The 12,917-nt window shown below is 52.7% G+C and overlaps 2 protein-coding genes across 4 annotated transcripts; one reads left to right on the plus strand and one right to left on the minus strand.

Annotated features, from left to right (window-relative positions):
* The first annotated feature begins 3,433 nt into the window (after positions 1-3,433).
* On the plus strand, positions 3,434-9,011 carry ABHD1 (abhydrolase domain containing 1). The gene is made up of 9 exons (XM_007971170.3): positions 3,434-3,644; positions 6,719-6,879; positions 7,216-7,398; positions 7,588-7,633; positions 7,787-7,899; positions 8,023-8,196; positions 8,374-8,422; positions 8,521-8,686; positions 8,800-9,011. Exons 1-9 carry the CDS (start codon positions 3,531-3,533, stop codon positions 9,009-9,011), a joined length of 1,218 nt encoding a protein of 405 aa, XP_007969361.3. The 5' UTR covers positions 3,434-3,530.
* An 18-nt stretch (positions 9,012-9,029) lies between these two features.
* On the minus strand, positions 9,030-12,917 carry PREB (prolactin regulatory element binding). 3 transcript variants are annotated; one of them, XM_007971171.3, is made up of 9 exons: positions 12,544-12,917; positions 11,788-11,977; positions 11,364-11,584; positions 11,089-11,169; positions 10,850-10,974; positions 10,479-10,652; positions 10,260-10,332; positions 9,927-10,086; positions 9,030-9,760 (listed from the first exon to the last, which is right to left on the minus strand). In XM_007971171.3, the coding sequence occupies exons 1-9, from the start codon at positions 12,676-12,678 to the stop codon at positions 9,666-9,668; spliced, it is 1,254 nt and encodes a 417-aa protein (XP_007969362.1). In that variant the 5' UTR covers positions 12,679-12,917; the 3' UTR covers positions 9,030-9,665. The 3 variants fall into 3 exon arrangements, with proteins under 3 accessions (XP_007969362.1, XP_007969363.1, XP_072878976.1); XM_007971172.3 differs by having other exon boundaries at positions 12,549-12,866; XM_073022875.1 differs by lacking the exon at positions 9,927-10,086 and having other exon boundaries at positions 9,032-9,760; positions 12,544-12,893.

Consider the following 12,917-nt stretch of genomic DNA (forward strand, 5'->3'; position numbering starts at 1 on the left):
AGGCCAGGAGTTTTCGACCAGTCTGGGCAATATAGTGAGACCGTGTCTCTACAGTAAATAAATAAATAAATAAATAAATAAATAAATAAATAAATAAATAAAAAATTAGGCATGGTGGTGCATGCCTGTAGTCCCAGCTATTTGGGAGGCTGAGGCAGGCAGATCCCTTGAGTCCAGGAATTTGAGGTTACAGTGAGCTGTGATCCTGCCACTGTACTCCAACATTGGTGACAGAGCAATATCCTGCCTCTGAAAAAAAACAAAAAGAAGTAGGGCCTTTTGGGACATGATGAAACCATGAAGGCTCTCCCCTCGTGAACGGATTAATGACTTATGAAAGAGGTTTCTGAGAGAGTTCAGCCCTCTTGCTCTCTTGCCTTTCTGTCCCTTCCATCACGTGAGGAAACCCAGATGCACCATCTCTGAGGCACAGACATTCAGACACCGAACCTGCCAGTGCCTGGATCTTGGACTTCCCAGTCTCCAGAACTGTGAGGAATAAATTTCTGTTGTTTGTAAATTACCCAGTCTGTGGGGTTTTGTTATAGCAGCGCAAACACACTAAGATGTTTGTGAAGATGAAGACAGAGATCAGGGTGATGCTTCTACCAGTCAGGGAGTGCCAAAGATTTCCAGCAAAACACCAGAAGCCAGGGGAGAGGCACGGAATAGATTATTCCTCATGGCTCCCGGAACGAACCCATCCTACTGATATTTCAATCTTGACTTCTAGTCTCCAGAAGTGTGAGACAATAAATCTCTGTTGTTTAAGACAGTCCCCAACCTTTTTGGCACCAGGGACCAGTTTCAGAGAAGACAATGCTTTTTGTTTTTTGTTTTATTTTTTGAGACAGAGTCTCACTCTGTCATCCCAGCTAGAGTGCAGTGGTGCTATCTCAGCTCACTGCAACCTCCGGCTCCCAGGTTCAAGTAATTCTCATGTCTCAGCCTCCCGAGTAGCTGGGATTACAGGTGTGCGCCACCACACCCAGCTAATTTTTATTTTTAATTTTTTTGTATTTTTTTTAGTAGGGACGAGGTTTCACCATGTTGGCCAGGCTGGTCTTGAACTCCTGACCTCAGGTAATTCGCCTGCCTTGACCTCTCAAAGCATTGGGCATTACAGGCGTGAGCCACAGTGCCCAGCCTCAGAGAAGACAATCTTTCCACATATCAGAAGGGTTGGGGGTGAGGGGGATGGTTTTGAGATGAAACTTCCACCTCAGATCATCAGGCATTAGATTTTAATAAGGAGCACGCAACCTAGATCCTTCTTGTGTGCAGTTCACAATAGGGTTTGCACTCCTATGAGAATCTAATTCCACCACTGATCTCAGGTGGTAATTCTTGCTCACCCTGCTCACCTACTGCTATGCCACCTGCTTCCTAACAGGCCATGGACCAGTACCAATTTGCAGCCCAGGGGGTTGGGGACCCCTGGTCTAAGACACCTAGTTTGTAGTGCTTTCTTAGAGCAAACTGCCAACTAATACACCACCTAAATGCCGATGATTACCAATTCTCCAGCTCCAATCTCTAAGCCCCAGGCCATGTCAGGCATTGAATATCCTACTAATTTGTGCCTGAGTCTTAATTTATAAAGGTGGCTGAGTGAGGACATGAAGAGGTCACTGCCATTGAAAGAAAAGCTTAATGTTATTCACAGTTCCCCTAGAAACAAAAGGCACAGTCACAGGGGGAAGTGCCAGTATCACATAGGAGGCAGAAAGGAGCGAGGGGAAGGTACCGGCCTTTACTGGGGTGTACTTCACCCAGTAAGGCAGGAGAAGTGGTTTGGGGCTGCCTAGTTTGAATAATCCCCGAGCACTCTGGGGCACAGGGACTGGTACTAGTTACCTGGTCCTGGGTTGATTTAGAGTAGGGGAGATACTGGCTTGGGATGTGAAAGTTAGAGAAAGGAAGTGACTCAGAGTATGAGCTCTGGATTGCAAGGGAGACGTAAATAACCCTGGACATTAGGTTGGCCCTGTGATTTATGGATGCCAAAGAGACAAATACAGAACCTAGGGAAACGCAGTTAAAACACTCACCAGCACCCCATCCTCTACACGTCTGTGTCTAAATGCATCATCTTCCTCTTCAAATCTTCCTCTCCTCTGTTTCCCTATCCCAGGGATGGGCACTTTATGTCTGTGCAGTCGGAAACCTGGGGGCATCCGTGTTCCTCCTTCTTCCCCTGCCTCCAATCTACCACCAGGTCCTATCAATTGTGCCTCTGATCTTGAAGCTCTTCACTCCTCTCCTGGGTATACTCCAGTCCAGGCATCTTTTGAGCCTGGCATTGTTAGCAGCCTCCCAGTGGCCTCTTTGTTTTTACTTTCCTCCTCCTTCAATCTATTCTCCCAGCAACTGAATGATTCTCCTAAAACTTAACTCATGTCACTCTTCCCTTCTTAAAACCCTAGGATGGCTTTCCTCTGACCTAGGATAAACTGCAGCAATTATGTGGTCCTTGACCACCCACACGTTCCAGCCACACCAAATTTCTTTCTGTTCCCTTAAGACATCCTTCACCTCCAGGCTTTTGCCTATGCTGCCCCATCTTCTAGAACACCCTCCCAGGAAGTCCGGGCACCCCCGCAGTGCTCCCATGACAGCTGGTACTTCCCTTGTGTGGACTCTGTTAAGCCCTGATGACTTGTGAACCTCCTATAAGCTTTACAGTATACTGATACCTAGGCTCCTCTCCAGACCAACTGTATCGGGGGTAGGGCCTGGGCACTGGTAGTTTTAAAAATCCTAGATGATTCCGATCTGTAGTCAAGGTTGAAAGCCATTACTCTTAGTAGACGACCTCCCATATTTCAATGAAGACAGGGACAGTAACATGGGGGGGTCTGCATCAAGTGCCTGGTACAGAGCGGGTGGTGAGCAAATTATCTTCTGTAGGAGGACTGTGTGGCAGGGACTGTATGAGACAACACAGAGTGACACTGCAGGAAGCTGCATGTGTGTGCAATGCCAACACTGAGCAGCTGAAAGCTTTGTGACAGTGTGGGGTGTCACAGTCGGACAGTGACTGGTGAGGGTCACTGTGAATGACTGTAGTCTGTGACAGAGCAGAATGTCACCGTGGGAGTAGCTGTGTCCTGTGTGTGACTGACTGTGAGTGCCTGAGGGGCTCTGGCCAGGCTGCTGGACTCAGGGCGTCGCCGGGGAAGAGTTTGAGGGACCTGGAGATGCCGCGCACCAAGATGGCAGCTGGGGGAGGCCGCTTGTCTCGGGCTCCAGAGCCAGGAACCGCAGAGGGGAAGCAGAAGGCAGGGGAGGGCGGGAGGCCATTCGCAGGTCGCTCGAGTTACTTCCGCGCGGGACACTAGGCGCAGCCGCCCAGCCCAGCGACCAACTAGCACCGCCTCTCGCCGTCTAGCCGCGGGCACCGGCGGTGGGCAGGGCGGGCAGCGCGAACGGCCGTCAGCGGGGACAGGACCTGCACAGGCTGCCTATGGCAGGCGGCCGGCGAGCCAGGGCCAGCCAGGAGCCTGAGGGTCGGAAGCCCCCAACACAAGATGCTGAACTCCTTCCTGAGCCCCCAGAATGGCACCTGGGCAGACACCTTTTCTCTGCCCTTGGCTCTTGCCGTTGCCCTCTACTTGGGCTACTACTGGGGATGTGTCCTTCAGGTGGGTGCGGGTCCAGTGCTCTGGCCGGCAGGTTTGGGTGTACGGGCAGCTTCCAGACACGGGCTTGAGCCCTTGGTGGGAGCTGGAATGGTTGGGCTTCCCCACAGATGAAATTTGCTCCCACCGAATGGAGACTCGGCTCTGCCTCCCTAGTGCCTCTGCATCCCATGTGCTCCCCATGCCACCTGGGCCTTTTGGGCACCGGAGGGTGCTGCTCTCTATGATGTGGACAAGCATTTGGGAAAAGTGGGTTGGAAGGCATCCTGAGGTGTCAGAGATGTGCACACTTTCCGTTCCTTTTTAGGTGGTTTAGCTGAGTCTTTCAGCTGCACTGAAGGAAGGAACCAGAGGTCTGTGGGGTCATGGCTAACTCCCAACACCACCCACCCCCAAATAGCTTAGTAGGGCCTCCCTTCCCTTAAGGGCTGGCTGAGGCCAGAAACTGGCCTAGCTCGGAACTGATGGATGACCCGAACTGTCCTTGCTCATTCAGCCCTGTTTTATGTTCCAGGCTCTCCATATAGTGTGATGAGAAAGTTTGAAGAGGTTGATTTTGATGAATTTGGAGATTTTTCTCACTGAAATTTAGATAAATACATAATTTACATATCCAGGAAAAGCCAAATATTTTCATCTTCATTAAACTCTGTTCTAGGTAGCTGAGTCTAACAAGACACCTACTGGTTCGAGTCCTTTAAAAAGGTCTACAGGAGCCTTTAGTGTTACCGAGACTTTTCCATATTTTCAGAGCTTTCTACATTAGCATTTATTGTTTACTAAATGTCTTCCTTAGGGCCGGGTGCAGTGGCTCACGCCTGTAATCCCAACACTTTGGGAAGCAGAGGTGTGAGGATCGCCTGAGATCGGGAGTTCGAGACCAGCCTGACCAACATGAAGAAACCCCGTCTCTACTAAAAATACAAAAATTAGCCAGGTGTGGTGGCACATGCCTATAATCCCAGCTACTCGGAAGCCTGAGGCAGGAGAATCGCTTGAACCCAGGAGGCAGAGGTTGTGGTGAGCTGAGATGACACCACTGCACTCCAGCCTGGGTGTCAGAGCAAAACTCCGTCTCAAGGAAAAAAAAAAAAAAATGGATAGCAACTCAAAATCTTGGCAATTAGGAGGCAATACACAACAGTGACTAGGCAGCGCAGGCTCTAGAGTCAGAGAGACCTGGGTTTGAATCTCCTGCTCTGCCACTAACTAGTTCTGGCACGCTTCTGACCTTTGACAAGTTATTCAGCATTCAAGTACAACCTATTTCATGAAACTGTTGTGAAAATCACAAGACAAAATTTGTGTGAAGTGCTTAGCACAATGCCTGGAGCTTAATGAGCACTCAACAAATCTTACCTACAAGTACTGGTGGTAATGTCATAGTAATTTTGTTTTGCCTCTTGCTTGCTGTGTAACTGGACAAACCACTTAACATCTGTCAGTCATAACTTCTTCACTTACAAAATATCTCATAAGCTTGGGCTTAGTCCAGTGCCTGCACACGACTGACAGCTGTCATAATTCCAGGGCTTAAGAACTAGGGTTGAAAGTCACATCTCCCAACAGTTGCACTATCAACTTGGCCTCTCTGCCATTTGCCCCTGTAGAGTATGGGGACTATACTGGAGATAGAAACCTGGTCTTCATGTTCCTTAGGACTCATTGCAGATATGCAGTTTCTATTCTTGAACCTATGGCATACTCCTCCTTCACATGCCTTCTACGTGGCTAGGCTCTCTCATTCACTTGAGGTCTGTCCAGAATACATCAGAGAAGCTGAAAGTCAGGGCTCAGTGCCCAGTGACCTCATCTGTCCCTGTTATTTCATCCTTGTCACCTTCCCCCTGGCTGGCACGAAGGAAGAAAAACATCGATTCACATTAGGGCTGTTCTTCCTTTAAAGCACAATCTAACAGCAGGGGCCCCACAAGTAAGAGAAGATAAGGTCCCTGGTAGAAAGAAGCCCCTTAGGCCAGGTGCGATGGCTCACGCCTGTAATCTCACCACTTTGGGAGGCCAAGGCGGGCGGATCAAGAGGTCAGGAGATTGAGACCATCCTGGCTAACACGGTGAAACCCCGTCTCTACTAAAAATACAAAAAATTAGGCCGGCCTGGGTGGGCGCCTGTAGTAGCAGCTACTCGGGAGGCTGAGGCAGTAGAATGGCGTGAACCCAGGAGGTGGAGCTTGCAGTGAGCCAAGATCGCGCCACTGCACTCCAGCCTGGGTGACAGAGATTCTGTCTCAAAAAAAAAGACAGCGTTTTGCTCTGTCATCAGACTGGAGTGCAGAGGCGATTCTCCTGCCTCAGCCTCCTGAGTAGCTGAGACTATAAGCATGCACCACCATGCCTGGCTAATTTTTGTATTTTTAGTAGAATCAGGGTCTCACTATGTTGGCCAGGATGGTCTCCATCTCTTGACCTCATGATCCACCCGCCTCAGCCTCCCAAAGTGCTGGGATTACAGGCACGAGCCACTGCGCCCGGTCGGCTTCATTTTCAACTGCAAAGTAAAGGTTGAAGATTGAATGGTGCTGCGTTTCTTCAGCCCCTGCCCAGAACCCCGACTTTTTCTGCAGGGGATCAGCTGGGCACTTATTTATTGACAGGGTCTCACTGTCGCCCAGGCTAGTGAACCGTGGTGCTATCATAGCTCACTGCAGCCTTGAACTCCTGGGCTCAAGCGATCCTCCCACCTCAGCCTCCCAAGTGGCTGGGACCACAGGCGCACACCACTGAACCTGGCTATTTACATTACCTGCTGTCTCCAAAATGGGTTTGGGGCATGGATAGGCTGAGCGGGAAAGTCAGCACTCAGTCAACTCAGCAGCTCCCAGTTCAGGGTCAATTCTGGGCAGTGACACTCCAAGACTGGGTTTTTAGGGGCTCTAGCTGGAGTGTATTATCAGAGACTTGGCCATTCAACTGAGCTGTGCTGAGTATCTCACGTGCAGACAAAGCAGGGTCCTCCTGGCTGGCCTCTGGAGAGGGGCCCTCTCACCCTCTGGTGTTGGGTGCCTCATTAGCTTGGTGCAAAAGTCAGGGAAGTGGGGCAGACTGTTGTGTGATTACAGAGGCCTCGGCTGGTGGCTGGGCCACAGTTTCTGGCCTTCCTGGAGCAACACTGTTCCATCACCACGGAGACTTTCTACCCAACGCTGTGGTGTTTTGAGGGGCGACTACAAAGCATCTTCCAAGTCTTCCTGCGGTCTCAGCCCCTAGTCTTTTATCAGAGGTAAGAAGGGACAGAACAGGGTGAACGTGAAACCCCAGGTATCTAGGGAAAATCTATTTACCACTTTTAAAATGTAGGTAATCTGTCCCATCTACATCCCTGTGTTGAGGGTACAATGAGAGTGGATGTTACATGGAAGGGCTATATAATTGCATGGCCATCAGGTCATGATCTTTTATGTCCCCAGCCCACATTGTCAAGCCTTACTGTTTTACATGAAAAACACCCTCAGAGGATGCTGATGGGAAGTTATGAGACTCGTTTATGGGTGGGGCACAGGACAAAGCTTTTGAATTACATTGTTATCTTTGTGTGCCTCTTCCTCCAAAACCACAGTGACATCCTCCAAACACCAGATGGAGGCCAGCTCCTGCTAGACTGGGCCAAGCAGCCTGACAGCAGCCAAGACCCTGATCCTACTACCCAGCCCATTGTGCTGCCGCTTCCTGGCATCACCGGCAGTAGCCAGGAGACATACATCTTGCACCTAGTTAACCAAGCTCTGAGGAATGGCTACCAGTAAGGATGGGTGCAGCCCCGGAGTGGGGTGGCATCTGAGAACGTGTACTAGGGAGAAATCAATCTGGACACTGATAGATATGAAGAATGCTACACAAAGGGAATCTTTGGACAGGGGTCTTTCTGAAGACTACTGAAAGGGAAGAGGGGCTAAGAAGGGTCTGGCTAAGATGTACCTGTGTGCCACAGGGCTGTCATGTTTAACAACCGGGGCTGCCGTGGGGAGGAACTGCGGGTGAGTAGCGGCCTTCCTCATAGTAGCCCTTTACCCACTCCCTTTAGAGATCCTTGGCCCTGGGGCTCTACCTCCTACCTCTCCTTCCTCAATTTCCCCTCCACCTTCTGACCACGGTCTCCCTCCCTACCTAATGATCTGATTTGCCCTCAGACCCACAGGGCTTTTTGTGCCAGCAATACTGAAGATCTACAGACAGTCGTGAACCACATAAAGCACCGCTATCCCCAAGCTCCACTGCTAGCCGTGGGCACCTCTTTTGGAGAGTAAAGATTGCCTAGGCTTAACCCAGAGGCCCAGTCTTCCTTTCCTCCTCCATGTCCCCTCCCTCTGTCCCAACTCACATTAATGCAAACCCTCCTTTCATGGTCCCTTGTCCAATTCTACAGGATACTGGTGCTGAATCACCTGGCACAGGCCGGGCAGGCTGCAGGGCTGGTGGCAGCACTGACTCTGTCTGCATGCTGGGATTCCTTTGAGACCACCCGCTCCCTGGAAACCCCACTCAACTCACTGCTCTTCAATCGGCCCCTCACTGCTGCGCTCTGCCAGCTTGTGGAACGGTAGGGTCGTGGCAAGTGGGAGGAGGCAGTAGACAGAGTAGGATGGCAGACACTCCAAGCTCTCCTAGTGCTCGGTCAGTTCTCTCTGGGCTTCTTCACACATGAGATAGTAAGACAGGGCCTGGGGGCGGGGGGTCAGGTCCAGGTGTCAAGCCAAACTCTTATGTACTCTTGTAGAAACAGAAAGGTGATTGAAAAGGTGGTGGACATAGACTTTGTGCTACAGGTATAATCTTCAGCCATGCCCCTGGGCCCCCCCAAATGAGTCTTCCACTATCTTCCCATTCTTTATCATCTTAGCCTATCCTACGGTAACACCTGCAGGCCCGCACAATCCGCCAGTTTGATGAGCGCTACACATCTGTGGCCTTTGGATATCAAGACTGTGTTACCTACTACAAAGCAGCAAGACCTAGAACCAAGGTAGATGCCATCCAGATCCCTGTGCTCTGTCTCAATGCAGCAGATGACCCCTTCTCCCCCGTCGGTGGTGAGTACTCTGAATCAGGACCCTTTGGCCCCAAGGAAAATGGGCCATGAGGGACGCGACAGACAGGCTGGGCTCCCAGTAAAGGCCGTTTCTGACCCCTGACCCTCTCCTAGCCCTTCCCATAGAGGCCGCCCAACACTCCCCCTACGTTGCGCTGCTCATCACAGCCAGGGGTGGCCACGTCGGCTTCCTGGAAGGGCTGCTCCCATGGCAGCACTGCTACATGAACCGCCTCTTGCATCAGTACGCCAGAGCCATCTTCCAGCACCCAGAGGGGCTGCCTGACCTCTGGGCTCTCTCGCCTTCTGAGAACAGAAATAGCTGACAAGAGTACCATTGGGGGTCTCAGTTCACTCTTTCCTTGTTTATTAAATATCAACTTTTCCTGCCTAGTGGGCTGAGGTTCATTTTCCCTTTCCTCAAGGTTAAACTATCTAGGAACTTACTGCATCTTTAGGCCGGCTGGCTTAGTGCTACCCATCTGAACCCCCAGATTACTACCCAAGTCGTCTTTTTGCCCCAGCAGCAAGTACCAGGCCAGTCCCTTCCCCAGCAAATGCCAGGGGCTTCATGTGAAGGGGAACTGGCCCCAAGGCTGTGAGGGGAGGAGAAACTGTTTCTGCAGGAAGGACAGCAGTGCCTCCAGGCTCTTGGGCATCTTCACATGTTTCTAGAGAAAGGACAAGCTCAACTCTCGAGCCTCTAGTAGGCAGAAGGAAAGAGGCAGGGAGTATGGCCTGGGCTTCAGACACCACTGTTCTGGATGGATCCACAGATGATGAAGGCAGGGTTCCTGGGGCCCAGAGTCAGGCAGGGCCATAACCAAGCCTTTTCACTAGAAGGGAAGGCAGTGCCCATTCATCTTATCAGAGGCAGCCTCAGCTGTGGACCCGAATGGAGTGAGCAAAGGGAGTCCAGGCCTCCACTCTACTCTAGAGATGGCAGTGTCCAGGCTCCTGATTCCCAGGAAGCAGGGAAGCTAAAGGAAACCTGGAAAGGCACTCTGGAGCAGCAGGATGGTCACAACAATAAGCCCGACACACAGCAGGAGCAGGAGCCACACAGGAACACTCCCTGCAGAAGGGAAAGGGAGAGGTCAGCAGGCAAAGGGGCTTCCCAGCCTGAAAACCAGAACCCTTCAAAGGGGGAGTGGCACAAACAAGAGCCTAGCCCCCGGGGGGCATGTTTCTGGTCCAGTTAAAGGTGGGGTGGTGCCTGCCTGCCCCGCCCAATGACTCACGCCGTGAGGGCAACAGATGCAGCTGGCAACGACTGTCCACAGCCACAGAGAACAGGGCAGTTTCATGGGACCCAAGGAGCTCTGGACCTCGACCCTTCTCAGGTAGAAAGGCCACATCCGTCACCACAATGCCATGGGCCTCCCTCACGTAGTAGAGGCACTGCGGGTAGAAGGAAAACGAGTGAGGAAAGGCCTAGCTGGGAACTGTCTTTCTGGAAAGCATGCTCCCCACCCCAGGTTTTCCCTCTATAGAACGGGCCAGACTCCTTCCTGCACACTCAGGGTAGAGACAGGCCTACAGTCTACAGGGCCATGCCAACCTCCACCCATTACCTGGAGAGAGAAAGCTATGTAGATGGCAACAGAGCCAGTGACCGTGCCCAGGCCTAGGAAGGTGCCAGACTCACTGCAACAAACAATAAAGTGCTCGTTGTCCTGGAGGCTTGTGCAGCAACCCTCATACCCCAATCCCGGTCCGCGGGGACCCAGGCAGGACTCCTTTCCAAGCTCCCTCAGGGACCCCCACCTAGCCAAGGCAGCAATGTCTCACACCTGACATTGAGGCAGGAGATGACTTCATGGCCACAGGACTTGGTCCGAAGGGGCAAGAAGTTGGAGCCATCCCAGGCTGTGAGGTAGCAGGGAGGGGGCTGGCGCAGGCGCTTGTGGGGAATTTGTACTGTGAAGAGTCGCAGCCCAGCAGGCTGGTCTGGAACCTGCCCAAACCTGGGGGCCGGATGAAGAGCTATTCAGCTCCTGGGGCCTGCCCAACCCTCCTCAGAGGTTTGTGCACCACCTGCACCCTGGTCAGACCTGAGGTAAAACTCAACAAGTTCCTCCCCAGCTCTCTCATCCCCAGTCTTTTCCCTCTCCCCCACCACAGCTGGGCTATGCCTCTTTCAGCCACCCCGCAGTCTTCACACCTGCAGGCCTGATAACGGTAAGGTGTGCTGGAAAAGGTGGGTCCATTCTCTTGCCAGTGCAGCTGTGTCACCAGCTGATTCTTCTGCCACACAGAGGCCTTAAGGTCCCGGCCCACGGTTACCAACTAGTCAGGAATAAAGATTCCAAGGATGGACAGTTAGGGGATCCACTCACTGGGCAAGCAGCATAAGCACCTCCTCTCTCCTTCTCCATCCTCCTCCCACCCCCACCCCCTCACCTTGCCATCAGGCCCTAAAGCCAGGTCTTCAATCTCCCCTTCGTGGGCTTTGAACTCCAGAACCTTCTCCAGGCTGGGTACCTGTAGCCAAACCACCACCATAGTTAACTCAGGTGTCCAGCAAGTACACTGTGACTGATCTCCACGCCACTCCCTTCTAATGGCCCCTCAATGCAAGCTTCATTCACAAGTTTCCCAAATGCCACGTTCAGCTTCTCACAATTTTGGTCTTGCTGTTACTGACATTCATCCTTCCTAACCCCGCAAACCCACACCTTCCAGACACGAACGTAGCCATCTGTCCCTCCAGTGGCAAGCAGGGTATTATCGTGGTTGAAGCACACAACTTTCTGCAGTGGATCGGAGCTGAAGTCTGTCTGCACTGCCTGCAAATTCTCTACCCTGAGTTCTAGCCCCTCGTGCTGGGTTTCCGCTCCACATTTCTTCTCTGCTGGGGCTGCTCCTTTCCTTTGTCGAGGCCCCTGCTCCTTGGAACCTGTAACACAAACACTTGGCCAGGTTCTAGGCTTCTACAGTAAGGAGTACTGGCTCCTCTCTCCATGGCAGGTGCCCATACAGCTTCTAGCTTGCCACCAAAACCCTACTTCCAGACCCACTTCTTTAGAGACACCAAGATAAGAGTGACCTTACTCGTTCAATCCTTTCCCCAAGCGGGTAGAGAGGGAGAGAGCTCCTTACCTGCCTTCTCTGCCTTGTTGCCTTTCTGTTGATGGGCCTGGAAGCGCAGGAGCTGACAGTGGGCATCCTGCCCTGCAGCAAGGATGTCACCAGCCAGTGCCAAGTTCATGGTGGCCCGTGTCTCTGTGTCATGGGAGTGCAGCAAGGAGGCACTCAAGCGCCCATTAATCCGCTCTAGCTGCAGAAAGTGCTGTGGGAGGGGGAACCCGGATGAGCAAGTTCAGGGGTGCCCAGAGAGCATGTCTAGGAACAGTCTGATGTCTTACCCCTTTACTTTCTGCACGTTATAGTTCACAAGGGGTTCTCGAGTCTTTTTTCTCTCATTTGGGCCTCACAAATCTATACACTGAGCAGGACTGGGATTATTACCTCCATTTTACAGAACAGGGTGAAGCTCAGAAGAGGGAAGGAACCCAAAGGCCTAAACCCAAAGGCACCACTCTCGCCGCTGCTAGAGGGCAGGCAAGACCTCCTGGAAAAGGCCAGGATAAGAGCCCTGGAGCTGCTCCGAGGCGGAGCTGAAGCGTTCCTGCCGGCTCTGCAGCTGTGTGCAGCTTTCACTTTACCTTAAAAGCCTCTCCTCTGCCTGCTGAGTTCTCGACTGAAATTCGCGCCGTGGCGTCAGGCAAGCGGGTCTTCCCAACAGAAGTGGGCAGGGCCCGAAGCTGGAGTGTGGCCCGCCCCGCGACCCCCGGCCACCCTAGAATCGCCGCCAGCCCACAGCAAGACCCAGCCCCAGTGGCTCTGAGCTCTCACCACACCATTCTTTATGCCTGTCTTGGCGGCGCCTCCTCCGCCCGCAGCGATGAGCAGCCCAGTGCTGGGGTCAACCTGAAGCGCATACAACGGGAACGGAGCCCGGTACAGCTCTGGCGCCCGGCGTCGGCCCATCCCGCCCGGCGCGCGTTCACTGCCCGCACCACGGCACCCAGGACATAACGAGCCGGGCCTTCGACTACTGCCGCGGCCGCTGGTGAACTCGGCCCCGTCGCCGCCGGGAGCACACCCGACCCCTCTCACACCGGGGAATTGCCAAAACCCTGACCACCCGCAGGCAGCCGAGGTTCAGCTCGAGTGAGTCTAAGTCGCTCTCGCAGATGCGCACTGCGCACGCGCACCTGTCCCGCGTC

Source organism: Chlorocebus sabaeus, chromosome 14 (assembly GCF_047675955.1).
Source record: "Chlorocebus sabaeus isolate Y175 chromosome 14, mChlSab1.0.hap1, whole genome shotgun sequence".
Lineage (NCBI taxonomy): Eukaryota > Metazoa > Chordata > Mammalia > Primates > Cercopithecidae > Chlorocebus > Chlorocebus sabaeus.

Excerpts from the sequence above, each read along its gene's own strand:
- ABHD1 (XM_007971170.3), top strand. The coding sequence starts at position 3,531 with ATGCTGAACTCCTTCCTGAGCCCCCAGAATGGCACCTGGGCAGACACC. Across the intron at positions 7,399-7,587 it reads GCTCTGAGGAATGGCTACCA|GGCTGTCATGTTTAACAACC; the intron begins GTAAGGATGGGT and ends TGTGTGCCACAG. Across the intron at positions 8,423-8,520 it reads ACATAGACTTTGTGCTACAG|GCCCGCACAATCCGCCAGTT; the intron begins GTATAATCTTCA and ends TAACACCTGCAG.
- PREB (XM_007971171.3), bottom strand. The coding sequence starts at position 12,678 with ATGGGCCGACGCCGGGCGCCAGAGCTGTACCGGGCTCCGTTCCCGTTG. Across the intron at positions 11,978-12,543 it reads CAGGCATAAAGAATGGTGTG|CACTTTCTGCAGCTAGAGCG; the intron begins GTGAGAGCTCAG and ends CCCCTCCCACAG. Across the intron at positions 10,653-10,849 it reads TACCGTTATCAGGCCTGCAG|GTTTGGGCAGGTTCCAGACC; the intron begins GTGTGAAGACTG and ends TCCGGCCCCCAG.